The sequence below is a fragment of the Harpia harpyja genome, chromosome 12 (genome assembly GCF_026419915.1).
Source record: "Harpia harpyja isolate bHarHar1 chromosome 12, bHarHar1 primary haplotype, whole genome shotgun sequence".
NCBI classification, from domain to species: domain Eukaryota; kingdom Metazoa; phylum Chordata; class Aves; order Accipitriformes; family Accipitridae; genus Harpia; species Harpia harpyja.
In genome coordinates, this window is record NC_068951.1 from 36,105,621 (window position 1) to 36,127,832 (window position 22,212).

Sequence of the window (22,212 nt, forward strand, 5' to 3'; positions counted from 1 at the left end):
TTACAGCTAACTATAGTCCAGGGATATCAAAGGATTTCAACCCATCAGACAGAGAATATTGTACAGGAACATCCCAAATTAAGAGCACAGGAAACTTAGATTTTTAAATAACAACTTATATTTTATGTAAGACAGATACCCTTGCATCTCTTTCCATTAACATTCTGCAAGATGGAATAAATTCTGCCTTTCTATCACTCTTCATATGCATTTCCTCAAGAGCTACTCAGATAAAAAGTTCATTTAACTACACTCATCAGAATAGTGTTTTCTTAGGTACTTTACTGTTTCTTCTGCTTACTTCCTTTTTCCCTCTCAAACTCAGCTATTTGATTGAATATGTTAACTAAATTCTGGGGCAGGTTTCTTTTACTGCCACTTTCTGTTTGTGCTGTACCATTTAAAGACATTTCCTCATCTGGTTCCTTGGTTTCATTAGTCTCCTCATAACTTCTTTTCCTATTCTTATACTCACTTTCATTTTTATGCTGACTGAACACATGCCTATCACTATCGTAACTTTTATCACCTTCACGTAAGCAGGTGCTAGAATACGATCTGTACTTTCCCACTGACTTCCCAGAATAGTCAGACCCTGCTGGAGACATGTAATACCTGTCTTGACCTGAGCCATGTTTTTTAAACTGCTCTTTTCTCCCCTCTACATCCCTTTCCAACTTCCTAAAATAACGCATCCTGGGTTTATCATCTGACTTACGATATGAACCTGAAGAACCCCTCCGACTGGAGAAAAATCTATCTGTTTTACCATATTTTTCAGTCTTGCTACTACTTGGCAGAGTTCTGGAGCTACTGTAAGAATCTCTTGAATCTTCAGACCTACCTCCAAATGTGTCTTCATCATCACCTGAAGTCCTCGAAAAGGAACAGTGTCTGTCCTTCTCTTTTACCTCTGTTTTTGGACACACTAAGCTGTCCTGCCTTTCCAGCAGTTTTTCCACTTCAAAATTTTGGTTAAGAAAGGAAGCAGAGGTATCAGCCGGAGGCGAATACCACTCCTCTTTCCTAATCTGATCTTTGTAGTGGGAAGAAGCTCTAGATGAGCATTTTTTGGAGCTGCGGGCAGACTCTGATCTATTCCGACGCTTTTTCCTATGCTTCTTGTGATCAGAGGAAGAGGAAGAAGAAGAAATTGATACATCTGATGAAGAATCACTTGAGGAGGAGGAAGAAGAGGAGGAGGAGGAGGAAGTTGATACTTTCCTTTTCTTCTTCAACCTAAAAAATGTAATTAACCTGTGAGATAATCTTCAGTATCAGGCAAAAATTATATGTAGAAAGCAAATCTGTACTCCCCAGAGTTTGGCTGAGATTGGACTATAAGGCATGAATGGAAACTGAGCCTGACCTGGCAAGACAATTTCAAATGTCATTTCTTTATAGAAAAATTAAGATTAAATCCACCAAGCAGTTTGTTATAAAATGCGTCTTTCCACAGTTTAATATAGTGTTACACTTTTAAAATACTTCACATTGCAAAGTATTTTTTAAACTATTTCTCTTCCACATATCTCTCCATTAAAGGTTATATGCACTAAAGAACACTACCCACAAAAAAATTCTGGAGGAAAAGCAGCTTACCTAGGTAGAAGTTCTACCTAGCTTACTGTTGGACAATCTGTTTGGAAATGGATTGTTCCTAGTCTCATCTGCACTTATTGCCACGTAATCAGTATACTGAATATAACAAAGTTACCTTTTTTCTTCTTTTAAGAGCTTACGCAATTTTTCTGCACTTGTTTCTACTTTCTTTTCTTTCTGTCTCTCTTCTTTGGCAGCTTGTTTCTCCCTCATTTCCAAAGATTTCTTTTTTGAACCCAAGCATCATAAAAAAATGACATTAAAAGTGTTAACACGGGTATTTTTCCCCATGTGCCCAACCCCATTCAAATGTATAATTACACCAGGGATGTTTTACCAGGATTCCCAGATCAAGAATTAATATTGTTCAGGAGTTTGGCATTGGCCATTGTGATAATCAGGTTTACATTAAGGACCATATTGCAGTTTTTGTTCCATTAAAAAAATACATTTGACCAGCCATTGCAGTGGTACCCGTGATCCAGCACACCATGAAGCATGGTGCCCAAAATGTATAGATAGAATATGCAAGAAAAGCACAATATTACCAAGATGGAGAAGAGCAGAGAAAGAGCAGAGAAAGAGCAGAGAAAGAGCAGAGAAAGAGCAGAGAAAGAGCAGAGAAAGAGCAGAGAAAGAGCAGAGAAAGAGCAGAGAAAGAGCAGAGAAAGAGCAGAGAAAGAGCAGAGAAAGAGCAGAGAAAGAGCAGAGAAAGAGCAGAGAAAGAGCAGAGAAAGAGCAGAGAAAGAGCAGAGAAAGAGCAGAGAAAGAGCAGAGAAAGAGCAGAGAAAGAGCAGAGAAAGAGCAGAGAAAGAGCAGAGAAAGAGCAGAGAAAGAGCAGAGAAAGAGCAGAGAAAGAGCAGAGAAAGAGCAGAGAAAGAGCAGAGAAAGAGCAGAGAAAGAGCAGAGAAAGAGCAGAGAAAGAGCAGAGAAAGAGCAGAGAAAGAGCAGAGAAAGAGCAGAGAAAGAGCAGAGAAAGAGCAGAGAAAGAGCAGAGAAAGAGCAGAGAAAGAGCAGAGAAAGAGCAGAGAAAGAGCAGAGAAAGAGCAGAGAAAGAGCAGAGAAAGAGCAGAGAAAGAGCAGAGAAAGGTTTGAGGGAAAGTATCATTATTGTAGTTTACAAGTAAAACGTGCCAGAACCCATTTTAAAATGTATTCAAGTTGGCCATGTTTGAATACAAACCGTTTTGTAACAATTTCACAGACCAGTTTGATGCATAGTTTACATAAGAAACCATGTTCCAAGGGTTTGTTGGTGATGAGCAGCACCAGATGTCAGATACAGCAACAACGGTCCAATTCAGAAGAAAATGCATTGGAGAAAAAACACATAATCAGTATTACAGGAAAACATACTTCAGTGTTGTTTCAGCCATTCTAGCACAACAGTGATAATATCAGACTTATGTATTAAAATACAGGTAAATGCAGAAGAGTTCCTCACCAGATGAATAACACTTAAACTACTTAAGTCTATTAGAGATCACACTTCTGCCATCTACAGCCCTAAAGAGTAGCTCTATTCATATTCAGAGTGAGCAGAAAGTCTGATTATCATTTTCAAAACTTCGCAACTGTTTTAACAGATACAATAAAAGAAACCCTTAATTGCAGTTAAGGTTATGCAAATCAACAAGCAATAGCTAGCATCGTGGTTTTTTATCTGCTGCATCAATGACCCAGTATCCCAGGAAAATGCTAAAGGAGAGTAAAATTTGTCTCCTACTTGCTGAGAATGTTCTTCTTTATTTTACCTGAGACTGACACCTCTTTCTAAAGCAGCCAAATGTAGCTAGCGCTCAAATATCATACAACAGTTTATCTATGATGTAGTTTGGTTTTATTAAAAAGATTGTCATATCTCCTCTTCCCCCTTCTTTCCACACAACTTATCAGCATTATGGCTACACCAACTGAAGAAGTGTTGATTAAGGCCATCTACCCCAGTCTATGTATGTCCTTACATGCAGAAGCACAGAATAAAACAAGCCTGTTCCTCAGTGCTCTGTTTTACTCTTTGATCCTCTCTGGAAGGCAACACAAGTAAAAGTGGTAAATGAAAGAAAGAAGATGACAACTCTGATTAGCATAAAGACCCACCAGGGCTCACCTGGGAAACATGCTGTGTGCAAGAGAAGAGAGGAAAAAAAACCAGATAGCAGAGAAGAAAGCTAAGATATTCAAAACTGCCTGCCCACCCACCCTCCACCTCCTGCTGTTTTCCTTTAAATCACCTCTTAATTTCCCCTCTCGTGATCTTCCTGTGAGTTAGCTTTGACTGGTGTTACTCTATCTTTTCGTAATTGCTCCAAATGACAAGGATATGCGTGGTACAATGGTGTGCAATGTTTATTTAGCTTGCCTAAGTATTTCGTGCTTTGCATGTTTGCATTCACAGAATGTTTTAATTTAACATTATTAATCGTGCTTGTGTGATAGAATATTCTTATCCTTGCTTTAGCTGGCAGAGTTAACAGCTTTGCTCTTTCACTGTCTCCACTGTTTGGCATTTCTTTACTATCCTGTTCAAAACAGTGGAGTCATTAAGAGGTACCTTTCTTCTGGTAGGTACAGCCATAATGCTCACTATAAAAGATTTACTGTGGAGAAGGGAAGCAGAGAATAAGACAAACCATCAACTTAAAACTCTCCCTGTTCAAAAGATTTAATAAGATTTTTGATGTTCATTTATTGTCACTGAGAGCACTATATGAAGAGAAAGTAAAGAATCACCTGCATATGCTTACGGAGTTTCGTTAAGGCCTCTTCTGCTTCCTGAAAAGTCTCATCCAAACTTAAAGCTTTTTTATAGTAATTCTCAGCATTTAGTAGTTTGTCTTCCTCTTCCAACCTAAAATTCAAGTGATAATTCATATACAGTTAAGCCACAGATTTTGACAGGTTTTTTTCTTATTTTTAGGACTACCTTTCTTATTTGCACTATGACACTACCACTGCATCCCTCCAAGACCCTATCTGTCATGTTAGCCCACCTGAGTAAAGAAATAAAATGGTATTTCTGACATGTCAATATCTCCTAATCATCCTCAGTGATACTATTCTTTGAAATTTCAATTCCAGTTTCAAAAATACTCTCTCTTCTTAACACAGGGCTTAAAAGAAATCTATTCCCTGAATATTCAAAAGAAAAATTTTGTGTTACAGTGGCTAAGCAGCATTTCAGTAGAGTAATAGAACATCGTTTTGTTACAAATACTTTCTTTAAAAAAACCCCCAAACCAACAAACCTTATTGAAATACATTCAATCATTTCACAAGACTTTATGCAAGCCTAGTATCCTACCACTGAAAGGATATCAAGAATTAAACTTCAAATATTTTGCCAGGATTTTAACTGGGACAGAGAAGAAAGTGTAAACCAACTACACAAGCAAGTATTTCCAACAAAGACTTTTTTTTTTTTTTTAAAACACATAGCCAGGAAGGAAATACACCATTCTGCATCCTAACTAGAATGGTATTAAAAAAATATTATGAGAAAAATTGTTAACAACCAAACAAAACCACAACACTTACTGCCCGCCTCTTTCCACAAGTGTCTGACAGAGGTATTTTCTTGCATTTCTATGGGTAGGACAGTTTTCTAAAGCAATTTCAAAATCACCTATAGCTTTGTTCAGACTTCCTTTTGTTGCATACCTAGAACAACAGAAGTGTTGCATGAATTTTAGGGATGTTTCTCTTTCATGAAATACAAAACCCAGTGAAACAAGCAGACTTACAGAGCTCCACGTGCTACCAAAGCTTCAACATTTTGAGGATCAATTTCCAAAGCCTTGTTGTACTCATTCATGGCTTCCACATGGCGCCCAACCTTAAAATAATCAACCCCAGCCTTCACACTGAAGAAAAACATTTAGAAAATATTATGCACAGTTAGCCTATGCAAATCTTATACTGTTAATTACTCACAAATTATGGTTCCAAACAAGTAATAGGTGATGAAAGTTGACTTTGTTATCATGTACTTAACAATGGCATTTCAAATTAATGCGATATTGACATAATTCCCCAACAATATGTTGTCTTCAATCCAAAATCATTAGGCAATGGAGAGCATTTCTGCAGACAGTGCTACTACATTACACTATTTTTCATTTACAGAATGAATACTTAAGCACTTTTCTGCACAAAACTCCATGTGTGACCTACCACCATTAAACTGCAACAGGCTTAATTATATCCAAAGCTAAAAATCACCATTAGACCAACGACACAAGGTGAGATGGGTAGATGGTACATGCTGAAACCAGTTCATCTCAAACTGGAATATTTTGAGGTTTTATGTTTCATATTACCTGAGCCTGCCTTCTACATTTGCCAAGATTAACTTCTTGGAAGATACCTGATACGAGTTGAATTTCAGAACTTTTAATTACAGACTTTTTTTAAAAATTAAAATTTACATTTAATTTAACATTATAAGCAACTTTTTCTGCAATTAATCAAAGTTGCAAACCACTATTGTTTTAAGAAAAACACTGCTTTGTTAGCGTAGAAACCAGAAATTCTGAGGCTTCACTCAGATATTTTGGGGGTTTTTTGGGGTTTTTTTGAGCTGGTAGATTTCAAGACAAGTTTTTCCACAAAAGATTTACATTTTTAGGAGAAAAGTCTCTCTTTCTTCTGCCTCCTCCACGCTGTGGCATGCCCAAATACACTGCATAGCGTAAAAGCAATAGCACTTATCCAAAGCTGCTGTTCCAAATGCAGCCAGGGAAATACATTTAACTTCTCAAAAACAGCAAGTGCACTTGTTAAATCTACAGTTTGAGGCTTAAATGGCACGACAAGCAGTATTAGGTCATTCAACACCCAATTACAAAATGGAAAATTATGTACTTGGTATTGTCACAAATCTTACTCTCACCTCATCAATGGGCCAACATGTTATAAATATTCTAAGAAGTTCTCCCTTGAACCTGACATGTATTTTAGAAATGAATCTCAAGACTTTATCTATCACATACCCGCTTGGCAGTTAGGGTTACTTTCAAGATGATCTTCCTGGTCACATGAGTACACGTGTGGTAGAAGAACTGGTTCAATGTGTATTTTCTTTTAAGAAACATGACCTGTAACCTAACCTAACATTAAGCTCTGACAAGAAAAATTATTGCATACCATTTCAAGGCCCAAGATGCAGATTGCTTTTTCCTCAATGCAGGAGCAAAATCTTCTTCATTGAAATTTTTACTTTAAGGAAAAAACAAACAAAAACATCAAGTTGGCCTTCTGAGTCTACAAAATTAAACTTACAACACATAATGCAGTTGAAACAAGCTGAAATATTATTTATACAATACTTTACTACTCTCCCTCAGTCAGGAACGTTCTTGCATATTTCTGAAACCAGTTTTTCCCAACTCATTCTAAAAGTACCGGCTTGAACCAGTACAGCTACAGTACATTTAACAAAAATATACCATATTTACACCTGCTTTGGGGCCTAATATGCATAGGGCTCACAACATCCATCATTGTATATGTTTGAGCCTATTTTACTGGAGAGCTCAGATCTATTACTAAAATAAAGATTGTGAATAAACATCTGACAAAACATTAAAACTTAAAACATCCTGCATTTCAATCCAAAGACGCTGACAAGATCTAAGCAATAAATTCCTAAAGTATTTGGTATCAAACATTTTGTGTGATAAGGTATCTTGCTTATTCAGAGCAAAAGAATTTCCAAAGTAAATTTCTTACTCTAGAGGAGTTTGCTTTTAAATATTTAAGGACATGTAAGCTGCAGTCATGCAAATCAAAATGAAAAAGGTTTAAGTATAAGTGGTCTAGGACTTCCACTCACAAGTCTATTTCAATGGATTAGAATAATCTCCACAAAGCTATAGGATAGGAACAATGTAAAAATCACTTACATTTGAAGACTTCGCATCAAAGACGGTGGATTTGATTCACTTAGCCCTAGTTTTTCTGCTAAATATTCAACTAATGATGGATTAGCAAATCCTGGGGAACGATGCAAAACCTCTTCAAATGTCTCTGCTGTATTAGCAACTTCCATGCTTCGCCTTAAAAAAAAGCACCAATGTACACAAGTACAACCTCACAGGCACTATACTCAATTTTATGATGATTACATTTAGAATAAAAATACCTATATTGATATTTATTACCGCTCACAAGCAGTTCTCTTTTACAGGCATGCATTTTCCTACTATTTAGCAAGCCTCATATCCTTCAGCCTAGGCGAGCTTTTGAAACCTATTTTGGCACCCATTGAGATATCTCCAGGACATAACAGAATAACAGAATGGTTTAGGTTGGAAGGGACCTTCAAAGACCATCTAGTCCAACCCCTCTGCCATGGGCAGGGACATCTTTCACTAGATCAGGTTGCTCAAAGTCCCCTCCAACACACAAAAACGTTACAAAAATTACAGACAGCTGTGTCCTCCTGTTTTCTAAGGGTAGTTTTAAAATTTTAAGAATTTCATATTCCAGTCTCCCAAGGGTTTTGTTTCTTGTTTTTTTGTTGCTGCTGTTTGGGTTTGGGGTTTTGTTTTTTTTTTTTTTTTCATTAACACAGTCCCACAGTGACAAACACCTCACTCTGCTTTTTGCTTTCCGTACATTTTGGGAAAGATACTGAAAGACCAACCACACCTGACATATCCAGAAACAAGTATGTTAGAGACACAAACAACAAAAGTATGTAATAATCCAATTAAATCAGAAACACCTTCATCTGAAGAGCAGTCTGTCAAAGATGCTCTTACAAACGCACTGAACACACCTAACAAGTACAGCTGAATAGCATATTCTTACCTATAATGTAATGGGAAGTCATCGGAAGTAATTACACCTAGTTTTGTACTGGAAAGATTGGGCGGAAGAGCCGAGCTGTAAAGTGACACCGTGAGCTTCTCATGGTAACGATCAACGTCCTTGATTGCAGCTATAGAAACAATAAAAGTTAAGATAAAATTACAGAAACATCTCAGAATTGAAACAAACAGATTCCTGACAGCTTTTGCAACTACTTGCCTCGAATAAGGTCTCCAGTTTGATAATAAGACAAAGGATCTCCATGATTGCTCTGAGAAGGCACATCTCTCAAAGGACAAAGAGCCTGCAATAGAAGTAGGAATATCATAAAAAAAGCCAAAGTTTTTTTTTTCCTCCCCAAGACTAAGCCAGAAGAAGATTCATTTAATCTCAATACACATCAGATCCATGATAGTTAAAAGCATGGCTTGGTTCAAATAAAGGTTCATGCACCCATAAATGAAGAACTTTTAAATTCAAAAGTAACACATATTGACCATGGGTCATAAAAAGAAGCATCTGCTGACCCAGCAAAGCATCATAAGCTGTCCACAAATTCAGATACCACCCACCATCCCAAAGTTCAGTTTCACCTTTACACATACCACTCCATTAAGAGATGCAAGAAGCAACTAATAGAGTAAAGAGTTACTGGTTTTTATCAAGAATAAAATACTGATCAAAGCTGTATCTTACAGTGATTTCTAAATCTGAAATCTCCCGTATGACACCACTTCCCAGACAAATCAACACCATGAAAAAGCCAAATTCACGAATAGAAGTAATCCTCCCGATCACGATATCACCACGTTCGATGTCTCGAAAAAACAATTCTCTCCTGTCTTCCCTGGGAACCTCCATGAACCGTTCCAGGGGAGGCATAACAGCATAATACTCTGCAACACATGAGACATTCACAGTGACAGTATCATGGTTTAAGCCCAGCCAGCAACTAAGCACCACGCAGCCACTCACTCATTTCCCCCCCCCACCAGTGGGATGGGGGAGAGAATCAGAAAAGAAGTAAAACTCACGGGTTGAGATGAGAACAGTTTAATAGAACAGAAGGGAAAAAACTAATAACAATAATAGTAACAGTAATAAAATGACAATACTAATAAAAGGATTGTGATACGCCAAACAAGTGATGCACAATGCAATTGCTCACCACCCACCGACCGACACCCAGTTAGTCCCCGAGTGGCGATCCTCCCACCCCCCCTCCCCCCAGTTTATATACTGGACATGACGTCACACAGTATGGAATACCCCTTTGGCCAGTCTGGGTCAGCTGCCCTGGCTGTGTCCCCTCCCAACTTCTTGTGCCCCTCCAGCCTTCTTGCTGGCTAGGCATCAAAAACTGAAAAAATCCTTGACTTAGTCTAAACATTACTTAGCAACAACTGAAAACATCAGTGTATTATCAACACTCTTCTCACACTGAACCCAAACCATAGCACTGTACTAGCTACCAGGAAGATAATTAACTCTATCCCAGGACAGCCTAAAAACACAAAGTACTTCACGATAGCGAAGCATATTAAAGCCTATTTTATCTGTACGAACATAAAGTTTGTGCACAACCTCTAAAAAGCAATAGCAAAAACCTTCACCCTGTTTTTAAAAATGCTGCTAATTTTAGCACCGTGTCCTTACACTACCCAACGGGCGACACAGTGACACCTTGACAGCGAAGCGGCCGCTCACCGTGAGCGGGCTTACCTTCATTTTCCTCAATCGTCTCGCAGAGAGGTCCGTTGGGCTTCCAGGAGTGAGCGAACAGGAGATCCGCTTTTTTGGCAATGAAGCGCTTTATCTCGGTGTCAAGGCTCGCCCTCTCTTTCCTGGGGGAAGGAGAACCCGGTCAGAAACCCCCCCCCGGCCCCCTCACGGCTGGCTCCCCTCCACCTCACCGCCTCGGCGCCCCTCACCAGGCGGCCGGCGGGGACGGGGCCCCGCGGGGCGGCTCGAAGGCGGTCCCCGGCGGCGGCAGCAGCCCGCGGAAGTCGGGGTTGTCGTGCTGCTCGGCGCGGAGCAGCGAGAGCAGCTCGGGGCCGTGGTAGCTCAGCGCCTGACGCAGCAGCTCCCGGTCCATCCCTCCGCCGCCGCCGCCGCCTCAGCCTCGCCCGGAACAGGAACTGGGCCGGCCTGACGCTACAATTACGGAGCAACGCGCATGCGCTGCGCGGAGGGGGCGGGGCCCAGAGCGGGGGGTGGGACCAGTCGGCCGCAGCGCCCCCTGGGGAGCAGGAGGACCGCGGCGGGCGCTCTGAGGGAGCGCTGCTGCGGGGCCCGCCGCCTGTATTTAAAAAGTAGTGCGGGAATAATGGAAACCTAAAGGTAAAAATCACCGAGATGGCCGGCGGCTACCTAAATTCTCGCCAGCGCCGAGGGAGCGGCGTCCTGTAGCGGCCCCTCCCTCACGGCGGTTCCCGCGGCGGCCATGTCGGGAGAGGGCGCTGGGCCGCCGCGGTGCCGGTGCCGGTGCCGGCTCGGGGCCGCCCGGCTGAGGCGGAGCTCCGCCGTCCCCCGCGCACCGGCAACGGGCGTCCAGGACAGGTTTTAAAGAGAAAAGGCAGCGCTTCCCCCCCGGCGCGTCTCGTTGCGAGGAGGCGCAGCCTAGGCCCTTCCCGCCAAGTACATTTTTCCGGGCGTGAATTTGTGTCGGAAGGTAGAGGTTCCTCGGATGTGAGGGAACGCGGCGCTCCAGAAGTTCTCGATGAGTTCTCAGTCAGTCCTTAAGCGTTTGCACTAAATTACGGCAAAGAGAAGATAGAAGGCGGCACACCAGAGACGCCAGCGCTGCGTGGGGCTGGAGCTGACCCTGCAGCTGGAGGGGCCGGCGGTGTGTGTGTCTCACATCAGAAGTAAACGACCACGGGGCTCATAATGCTGTTTCTTTGAATTGTCCCTCTGACAGGCTTCCCATCAGAAATTCGTACAAGTGAAACAAAGCAGCGTGCGGGCGAGAGACGTTCCGGCTTTGTTTGTCGGAATAGCTATACTGAAACAAGGGGGAAAATGGGCAATTATCTCAGGAAAAGATAAGGCACTGAGATTAGAGTTGAGCCATTAAAATAGGCCCAATGCAGGGTTCGGTGGTTCAGTTTACCAGCGCTAACTTTAAATGCTAAAAAGACACTTAACGCGGGAGGGTCTTCATGCTAATCACCTCTTCTAGCTAATGGAGAAAGGTGCTTAAAACCAGCTGGAATTAATCCAAGTCTATTACAAAGATCACAGTTCTTCAGTCCCCAAGAATAATTTGTCCCTGGCATCGCATTTAATAATTAATTTTAAAAGGGGGGAGGGGGGAAGAAAACCCACTGCAAATGGCATAATATCACTTCTACCCTCAGTACAATGTTGAAGAAAAAATAGCAACCTGGCTGTCAGCAGATCAGTGACACAAACTCCTCTAGGAAGCAGCATGACTGAGAGGGCAAGGATCATATCAAAGACGCTGGTCTCAGAAGCTCAGTTCAAAGCCAGCAGGGATATCACTGGTATAGCAGACTTGGGGAAGACACTAGAAGGGCAAATTTATATTTTACTTTCATTTCATGTCCCCCTGTTTTAATATAACAAAAGATAAAGGAGGCATAACACTTACTATGTACCGAACAGCTGTCAGGATTTTGATTTAAAGTCTTCCTGATCTATACAAGACCAGGTGTGTACTTAGATTTCTGGTTACCATGGTGGAAAAAACGCATGAAAGCTAGATGGAAATTTCTAGACATTAAGACTGATTAGAGACAGATCAACAAAGAAAGGTTAATGCATTTGCAAAGATCCAGTGCATAAAGGGAGCCTTTCCTAGATGAATCACACTGCAAGTGCAATGTCCTGAACTGTGTTGCCCAATTGCAAATAATGGCAGTTTTATTTGAGGAAATGGTATTTTGAGGAAGAGTTAATTTGTGTTGTGTAGCAAATACAAAGAGCTAGCAATAAAAAAAGTTGTTTGAAGCACAAACTCTGCTTGTGTAAGCATTTCTCCAGTCTAATATGCAGATACGCACACACGCAACATACAAGAAGTAAGACATTCTGAATAAATACTTTAAATGTGTTATGGCTTCTGGACTTACCAGCAAAAAATCATGGTGAAAGCTGAACCACCTATAGTTATGGACTCTTCTTACAGGCATTTTCTTCTATGAGTAGAAATCAATTGCATTTTAGGAAATTCAGTAATTAATATCATATTAACACACAGAATGTAGATTAGTTGCCCCTGAACATGAAGATTAACTTCATATTTAAAGTGATCCTTTCTTTCACTGGGCACATCAGATTCCTAAGTTATCTTAATCAAACAATTTAAAATACTCCAAATAATTCCATCTTCAGAAATAGCATTGCCAGAGCAGGGTATGTGAGCGTGAACTTGTAATTTTATTTCCTATTTTTCAGGTTATGGTAATGAACTCAGAAGCAAAGCAAGACTATGGCATGTTGTGCATTGTTCCACCTCACTGAGGGCACGCACACACCTTTGCCATCCTTTTCTCTCATGGGATACTGCTTGTGCTTTTAAAAATATCTCTGCATGTTTTCAGTGGTGGATTATTTTTTTTTTCTTTTCAACTTTTTGCTTGTTTTACTTCAGTTACCCAATAGGAAATATTTTTGATAAAAGGATATAGCAGCCACCACAGTTCAGGCACGGATAATGCTAAATGGAACAGTATGGAATAAACCCAGGGGTATATATACAGCTTAAAAGAACCCCAGGCCTGAGGAGGAGGCATGCTCTATACGCTACAGTGTCATTAATCCTCTGTTCCATTGACTTAGGAACTGCCTGGATGAATAGCGCTTCATCCCATATGCTAAATAAACAAAGAGGGTGGGCAGGAAGTGTCCAGATTCTGCAGGAGAAAGTGATACAAGTCAACACGTCACCGTACTCAAAGAGAAGCATTCCAGATAGTCTGAAACCAGACATGTCTGAATGAGTTTGATGTACATTTTCTGACAGTTTAAGTCAATGCATGATAAAAGGCAGCTCCCAAAATCCATCGCGCAGCCTGTAACTCCCACAATAAAACCTTATGAATTTACCCCAAGCTAGCTTTGAACCCAGGGTCAAATTCACAGTGATAGGGCCCCTGAACAACCCAAAACCTGATAGTCATGATAGAATTTCAAAGTGGACATGCGAAATACTAAGCAGATTTTCATCAAACTCCGGTAAGAACAGTTTGAATGCAACAAGGTTAAGCTGCTTTTAGAATGGTCCCAGGAATCCAATATCAGTGGTAAAGCTTACAAGAAAAGCACGTGGTGGAAAAGATTTTGTGTCAAGAGCCACATTTTATCACTGACAAAAAGATTAGATCCTCCAAGATCCTGCTTGTCAAAGTATTATTTTCTGCAAAGTTTGGGCAGATTTGAGATAAATTTTAGCCCATTGCAAATGGGAGCAAAATGTTCAACTAAATATGTTCTTTGGGCAAAGAAAGATGAAACTAATAGTACTAATGAGAATTAACATGAAGAGCTATACTTCCAGCTGCGTTGTCAGGTTTTTTGGCAAATTCTGCCAAAAGCAGTCCTGCTGCCCAGACTTTCTGTTAATTTACAAAGCAGCAAAGGGATTGTTCAAAGATGACATGATATGCAAGATATTATTTTAGCTTCTGATGAAGTGAAGTTTAGCACAAAATAATTGCTAGCCAGTTAGTAGCTCTACTTTGAGGAAAACATTATGTCTGCAGGCATAATCACCAAATATGATGGAGGAGGTGTGAAAACAACACCAAACTCAGAGCGATGGAACAACCCAAGCCATGCCCATTCAAGCATTTCCCTTTTTAACAAGTTCATCATTAAGTCCAACTTTGGCATGGTCTGTGAGAGAGTACGGTTTCAGTGACATGTAGACTCACCTAGAGATATGCTGAGCACCTGCTTGTGGTGTCATGGATCTTGCACTTCTCAGATTTCTGGAAATGTGTAGACAAAGAACAGTCAGTCGCATGTAATAAATATGCAAAGACGGATTGTGGAAACTGCCCGGGCTCTGAATCAACAATTAGACCCTGTTGGAATACAACAGAAATAATAGTTAAAAAATGTCAACTGAGAGCCCCCTCTGACTTCTGGCGATTTCTGTCAAACTGCAGGCAGTGGCACTGCTGAGCCTTTGTATGGCTGTAAGGATTACTGCTTGTACACTTATTGCAGCATTTTATGCCTGCAGATTAGTGACAAGTGTTTGAAGGTTTCAGGTGAGACTGAAAATGTTACTGGAAGAAACACTGGCATTGACTTTTTTTTACCTAAATATGAAAAAACAGGCTGTTGTGAATGAAGGTTTGCTTATTTGACAGGAACACCAGTCAGGCAACTTAGTGGTAATCATGACACAGACAATATGTATACACCCACCTGTACATCTTGCAACATATCTAGAAATACTGCCTACAGAACAAATTCCTATGATACATGAGGGACTCAACAGAAGGTATGCCGAGCAGACAGGTTTTTCTGGGTTTTTTTATGATTTTTCCAGCTTCTAACACTCCATAGTATCTCCTGCTTTATAGCAAAGGAGAGTCATCCTGGTTTCTGGGTTTTAGAGTAAGTCATTGCAACTTACAGTCAGCATCACAACTTTCCAGTCAGCAGAGTAGATTACTTACAACCCAAAATTATATTTCCAGTGTATAGCAAAACACAGTAAGAATATTTGATCTCAAGCCTGCAAACACTACAAGGAGATGTTTAACTTTAAGCATGCAACTACTGTCAATTATTCTCTTATCCATAGTAGAGCAGTATTCATATTTTCATTGTAAAAATTTTTCTCCAGCAATTGTCATCTTTCTAAATTGTCATGTCACATATATGAACTTTCCAAAGATGTTCAAAGAAGTCTCTAAGGTATTTTAAAGATATAAACCGGTTGGAGTTCTTCTATTCCTGGTAAAAGAACTTCTTTTTGTATCTCCTGGTCAGTTGCTCTACCATTCCATTTGTGCAGCATGTATAATAAATACTGGCTAAAGAGCAATTAACAAATACCAGAAGTTGTTTTCTTAATTGCTTGCAATGAACCTGGCATGTAACCATTGTCACAAAATAAGTAGCAGCCTCTTGATTTCTTTAAAATTTGTCACTATTTAAACTATACCAAAATTAAAAAGTTGAAACTGTTTTAATTAACTCATGAAGAGTTAAACAGTTGGCAACTCCACAATACAGATTAATTATCTCCATGTTTGCTCCCATTTAATGCATGAGCATACCTTTATTTAAAACAAATAAAATGTATCAAATAATGAGTTTTCTCCTAAGCAGGTGAAACTCCCATTAAAGTTGATAAGCTGAGTTGCTGTGATATGATTTCCAATTAATTTTTATCTCGATAGGAATTGTTTGGAAAAACAGTGATTAACAAATACTTTTGCAAATAGAAAGAGAAGTTAATTCCAGCATTATCTGGATGGTATAATTCCAGTAACTAACAGCCATAAGTAGCAACCCTGACGCATAGACATTCATTAGCGTCCCAGCAGATCAGGTTTGTTTTTTCCAATCAACAACCAAAAGCAGAGGCCAAATGGAATAGTGAAATGCCATACTGATGTATGTATATGATACTTGTTTTTTTAAACATTTGGTGAATTCCTCAGAGAGTTAAATCCAGAAAGCTGGACTGATTTGCAAGTAAATTAACAATCTGTGGAAAAAAAAAAATCTGCTCTGAACTTCCTAATTATCCTTAGGTTTATAATGTATTATTAGAGGTTTCCAGTTTATATCATAAAACTTTTAAAATCTGTAAGTAAAATCTGTTGCCTGGTGTTCTAGTCTGCCTTTTGGCTCAGTGAACAAGTTACAAAGGCTGAGACAGAAAGAACTGCCACGTTTTTAACGGGAAGTTCAGTGCCTCTGATGGATTTTGGATGGAGACTTTGAGGGCTCCCATTGACTTCAGCAGGTTTCAGGTCAAGCATGAAAGTCAGAAATCAGTCCTTAGACTTTCTGTGCTTGCACTGCTGTCTACAATTAGGAAAGCATTAATCACAACACATCAGTGCAATCAAGTGTCAAAGTCCAGACACTGTTTGGCCGGGACTGTTGAAATGTAAGTAATATACATCTGTTGATTTTCTCTAGATTCTTGTCTTAAGGCAGTTGAACTCAAATACATAATCACAGGGAACAGAAGCTCTGAAACAAATTAAAATCTAAAGCATAAACAAGAAAAGAGGAGGTAGCTTGAAATGTGAAAAAATAATACTTCTGTGAAAGAAGGATGTGTATGCATGCAGGTTACAATCATGGACTTAGAATAGAAGGGAACCATGTCAAAAGTACAGCAAAAGCCAGAATTTCTCTCTTTAAAAAAAAATAGCAACACCTGTAATATTGTGTCCCAAATCAAATGCAGAGGCAAACTGAAATGAAAATTATGCATTCCATTCTTCTCTCTTTTGTAGCATATTCTATGGCACTGATACCAAATTCTGTTTTTAAAGGTATTGGCAGCTATAGTCACAGAATGGTTGCCTAAGATGGCTTCAAAAAACATGAGAGTAGGTTAGGCATGTAAATACCTTTGCAAATTCTTCCCTAAGAAAGGATGATAATTAGTACCACAAATGAAGTTCTTGCATATGCAAATGGCATTGTTTGCTGCTGCAACTAATTACAGATGTAGCTCTGTGCTGAGTTGATTCTGAGTGAGGAATAAACATACACATTTAAAACACTGGTGTTTAAAACTCCCCTCTTGTAATTGTGATGATCTGATCCTCCTAAAACTGGCAAATATATACATGAGGGACTGTGTGTACATGTGTAGGAGAACAGTAAGTGGGAGAAAGAAATCAAAATTTTTCCATCTGTACAAAATGTCAACATACTGTCTATAAAAAGCTGTCAACAAAATCCTTGTAAGCACAATTCAGCCTGGTCAGGTTCTAATCTGTATCTTCACTGACAGTGAGAGTTAATCAAAGCTCCAATACAATGTTTCCTTAAATTGAGAAGTTGGAAGAAAATGATGTAGCACTTTCAAAAATGCTATAAGGCTTGGTTAATGCTAGATAGCATACATACAATCAAAAGTTTAAACAGAAGGTTAATAGTCCAGGAGAAGGTTGGTCCTGAAGAGTAACACTTCAAGCAGATGTGGCTGAACTGTCTTGTTGGCTCCCACTGCCAGAATGTGCCTCTGAGAAATTTAAGTGACAGCTAGGGAAATAGATTATTGTCAGGTCCTTAAATGCAGTGTTCCATTATTTTTTATCTTTCACTTCTCTAACTTGGTTTTTAATCTCATAATGCAAATTTAGTGCTTTGCTTCTCTAAAACTGAAAAAGTCTACCTTTTGTTAGAAGTGATCACAAAATACATCTGAAAAATACAAGGAACAGTTTTTCTTCAAAATTATTGAATTCACACAATGTATGGCATCCAGAGTTTTGAGTCCTGCAATCCAGAAGAAGTCTGGAAATTTCAAAATGTGAGAAGGGGTTTTCCCTAGGTAAGGGTTGTTTTGGTACTGAGTGCTAAGATAAAAGGAAGAGTCTTCCCTAACAAGAGCTAGCAGTGCCTTCTTGTAACGGGTGGGCAGCAGAGAAACGATTTACAGTATCAGGTGGTCAAAAACTATCTTGAGTCTTTGACAAATCATTTGTTGCAAAGTGCTGTCAAAAAAAACCCCCAACAACAAGTAAAGGGAGGATATAGGACAGGGAAATTATAGGGGGAAAGTAGATTAAGATACATAGTATCTTCAGTAGGGGCAAATGGAGGTATCAAAATATAACAAGGGCTATAATGAGAAGTCTAAGATGTAATTACAGACTCTGAGCAGTAGTAGGTTCCTGTTGGTACCTAAAATGGGCCATAATCCTTCTGAAGTATTCTGCTTCAGAAATTGCATCTCGCACAGCTGGGAGATGAAACAAGTCATTTGGCCTCTTTAAGAGCAATGTTAGAAGCCAGAAAGAGTGGAGGAAAGCGGCAGCTTGGCTAGTGTGATATACAAATCTTTTTTTCACAGGGGAAACATATTATTGCCTTCAGGCTTTAAAATAATGATCATAGAGAAGAAAAATATATTGTAAAGTAAGATAAGGGTATAAGAGCTGTTTAGCTTCACTGATACCAGCATGGAAGTGCAGACACTTGTTTGTAATTTAGCAGGAAAAAGGGAAAGCCATGACTAGGGAAAATCTGTAGATTCCTTAGGTAGAAAAATATACAGCATAAATAGCTTACGTTTTCAGTGGGGAGCATCCTTTGCTGCATCAAGCTGTCATGCAGCTTAGCAGCATGACACATCTTCGTGATTAAATGCCGGTTCCCTGGCAAAACCCAAAAAACCAAAACAAATTAATTTTTCAGTGGAGAAAGCCAGTGTTCTCTTATCTTGTACAGTGGCTCTCACAGCTGAAAAGACACAGCAGCAGGATGGTAGAAATTAAAGTCTAGCAGCAGGTGAACAGTAGTTTGAACATACCACTTCACAGGGTATCTCTATCTGCCTTTAGTCTTACTCATCTGTTTGGGCAAAATACACCGTTACTTAAAAATTTGACTTCTGTTGTTGACTATGCAACATGCTGGACCTTGGAAAGCAATTTTTATGGAAGTCCGCATATTTTATTTTGAACCCCCAAAACAAGCAGAGTTAACCCAGTTACTCAGGTACATGAAACCAGTGAAGTGACAAACTGTCGGAGAGCAGCAAGGGCCACCTGTGTGTGGAAGGGAAGGTGATCTGGGTGGCGAGCGTGACGAGGAGGCCGGTGGGAGGAACGACCCCTCGGAGGAGCTGGGATGTAGATCAGCAAGTCAGCATCAGGATCAGGGCTGGGGACAGTGATCAGGGTCAGACACAGCCTAGTGATCACCCAGTGAGTCAGCTTCAAGCCAGGAAGACCAGCCAGTGGGTTTGAGTCTAGGTCAAAGTAACATGGGGAAAGCAATAGTAAAAATTCAGTTTAAAAGCAACTCCCACGGGAAAGGAGGGGCAGGCCCTCACTTCTAGTTTTCGCAGTAGTTCTTGTCAGCGAAGGAGCTGATCTTGGGCTCAGTCCACTAAACCCCTTAACTCAGCCAACTAAACTCCAGAAGGGCATGCATTCAAGGCCCTGGCACAAACTCAGGCTTTGCACTTTGAGCTGTGCAAAAGCAGCTGTAGCATATGGTTCAGGTCCATTTCATCATGCAGATGCCTTGTTTGTGACTCATCAGCCAGTCTGAAAAGCAGAATTATCTGTATTTCTTGAGAAGTTCACACTTCGTTACGCCTCAGCTTGTTAAGTATTACCAGTCCCACCAATATGTTGCCATCTGAAAAGTCAGCTTAGGCTTCCTTCAAATGGTACAAAAAAATATTATTTTGGGGGGTGACTTAGTAGTGTTTATCCACCTTTGTTTTCTTTTTGCTGTTTGCATTTCTGAAAGGGTCACATTCAGCTGCTGACCAGGAAAAATATTCCCCTTAGATCAGAGAAAGCTACTGGGAGTTCAACGCAGGAGCCACAGTCACATGGGGGCTGATGAAATGCACGCACTGACACTTGACAGGATAGCGATTATCCCATAGTTTAATAATAACATGTTAATCATCTTAGAGTCATTATTCGCTTCCAGGCACACACTGTACTCCCATATTGACATAAAAAAAACCCCCAACCAGAGGACATTTCTACAGGGCAAAACACACTTGAAAACTAAAGGGATCCTGTCAGTGAAAATGGTCTCTTCATCTGTCCTAGAACACAAAACCAACAGAAAGCTGGTGTACTTTTGTGCTACTTCATGGTAGTCACCCCAAGTGATTTGGGATATAATTGCATAGGCTTGTATTTACTAAATTTAATAATAATGTGAATGTAAAGGTATAACTTAGTCTTGGCATCATATGAACACACTGTGGTAGCATCAGCAAAAACTTCCCCCACACCAGTATGTTACTGGGTTGCAAAGGTTCCTGTGCAAAATCTGTCTTTGATTCATCTTTAGGTAACACACCTAACTGTAACTTCCAACAGTGTTGTCAGTGCCAGGTGTAGCAGTAGCTTGTAGTATTTTTTATCTGGATCGTCTGTGATTTGAGGTCACAACTACTTTCATGTATGCTACCAAACAGTCCAGAGGCTTTTAATTTTGTCTGAACTACAGGTGGGGTATGAGTGCTATGGGAGGTTGTAATGGACAGTAAGTGTTTCATCTGGGCATTCTCAGTCTGCAAATATTCCTTAAAAGTGTGTATGGGTTTGATGGACCCATCTAGCCCACAGGGAGACGGCTTCTTACCATGGATGCAACTGAGCCTGTTTGGTGAAGATGGTCCCACTGGCACAATATGCCAAAAGAAGAACGAGAAAATCACAGTAAGGAGCTTTGCCTGCAGCCCAAGCAAAGACAGGGAGACACTTAGTTTTCCCATGAAGGAAATCCCTAAGGACCAGAACAGAAAGTCATGGAGTTGTCAAAAAGTAAATCTGGAAGGAAAGACACAATCTGCAAACCCACAAACAGCACAGACAGACATTCTTTTTTAAATTTGTGTTCACTTTAGAGTTGGTTATAGATAAAGAAGTTAATTACTGTAGTTTATATTTTAATACAACCTGACTTATGAGTTTAAAACTCTTTTGGGCGTACTCACTCAATGTAGATCTATACAGACTCATCCTGGAGGTCAAGCTGGTCCCAGGTCCTGTCATGGCTCTGAACTGCATTTGTTTGGAGTTTGCTGTATCCCAGCCAAGCACTAACAGCCAGCCCAGTCCCTGCTGCCGCTTCATAAGGCACATACAAAAGGCACTGAAGTTAATGGGAGTTTGTGGGAAGGTCATGTCCTGATGCTAATGGAAATAAATTACTTGTTGAAATGTATTTAGTCAAGCCTTTGTCCAAGTCTTCAAGCAATAAGGTTTAAATAGTTCCCTCAGAGAATTTTGCACTGTATAGTTCATTTCTGTATCACAGTTTTTAATCTTAGTATTCAGACTAAATTTTCATTTCTTCCTTCCTTCTGTCTCAGAACATCCTAAATAATTCCTCTTCCTTCTTGCTGCTTATCCCATTTATAGATTGTTGGCAAGTTCTTTGATTCTCAACCACTTAACCTTCCTTTCACCAGCCTATAAATATTGATCCATTCCAATCTTCCTTCTTTTGTCTATTCAAAAATCCCTCAGTAGACATCACCTTCAATTTGTTTGTTGTAATGAGCTACCAAGGAATGCATGCTTTCTTCTATCAGAGTTGTATGGAGATGAACAATTACCTCCTTATTCGTGTGGCACGAGCACAGGCACTCCAACAGTTTCTCAGTTCTTCACATTACTGCTTTCCAGATTTGTCCACCACAGTGAGTATGTACAACTTGAATTATTTTTCTTGAGATAGATTAGCTGGCATTTCTCCAGGTTGAATCCAATTTTTGTTGCATTTCATCAAGTTTTTAAGACCTCCAAGAAACAGATTATTTGTTTCCCAGTTGCTTTCTATCCTTTTTTTTATAACTCATCCAGAGCACATCCAAAGCACAGTTGGAAGGTTTCATTAACATGTGAGTTACTTCTTTGTCTAGGTTATTAGTGACTGTATTTTCCCAGGAGCTACCAGTGATCTCTACTATACAGTTAGTCACCTTATTCTAACCCAGCATTTCCCCATTTGTCAAACTGGATCTTGATGTTACACTTTACTCACCATCAGCTTTAGGAAACAACTGTTTGGCTTACATTAAAAGGTATCATATCAATTGAATCATATTCCAGGAATGGAGACAACTGCAATTTTGGTGTATAT

At 39.9% G+C, this 22,212-nt stretch overlaps 1 protein-coding gene and 1 long non-coding RNA gene across 3 annotated transcripts; both read right to left on the reverse strand.

The window, feature by feature from the left end:
• Positions 1-267: 267 nt before the first annotated feature.
• TTC14 (tetratricopeptide repeat domain 14) lies at positions 268-10,565 on the reverse strand. Of its 2 annotated transcripts, XM_052804038.1 has the most exons (12): positions 10,347-10,561; positions 10,138-10,259; positions 9,112-9,311; positions 8,635-8,719; positions 8,416-8,545; positions 7,506-7,658; positions 6,748-6,819; positions 5,346-5,465; positions 5,140-5,262; positions 4,336-4,453; positions 1,718-1,827; positions 268-1,239 (listed from the first exon to the last, which is right to left on the reverse strand). In XM_052804038.1, exons 1-12 carry the CDS (start codon positions 10,508-10,510, stop codon positions 282-284), a joined length of 2,355 nt encoding a protein of 784 aa, XP_052659998.1. In that variant the 5' UTR covers positions 10,511-10,561; the 3' UTR covers positions 268-281. The 2 variants fall into 2 exon arrangements, 1 of the variants encoding a protein (XP_052659998.1); XR_008237555.1 differs by lacking the exon at positions 268-1,239 and having other exon boundaries at positions 2,786-4,453; positions 10,347-10,565.
• A 728-nt stretch (positions 10,566-11,293) lies between these two features.
• LOC128149499 (uncharacterized) lies at positions 11,294-21,120 on the reverse strand. The gene is made up of 3 exons (XR_008237655.1): positions 21,062-21,120; positions 14,313-14,465; positions 11,294-11,419 (listed from the first exon to the last, which is right to left on the reverse strand). It is a non-coding gene; the product is annotated as an uncharacterized LOC128149499 (long non-coding RNA).
• Positions 21,121-22,212: the final 1,092 nt, after the last annotated feature.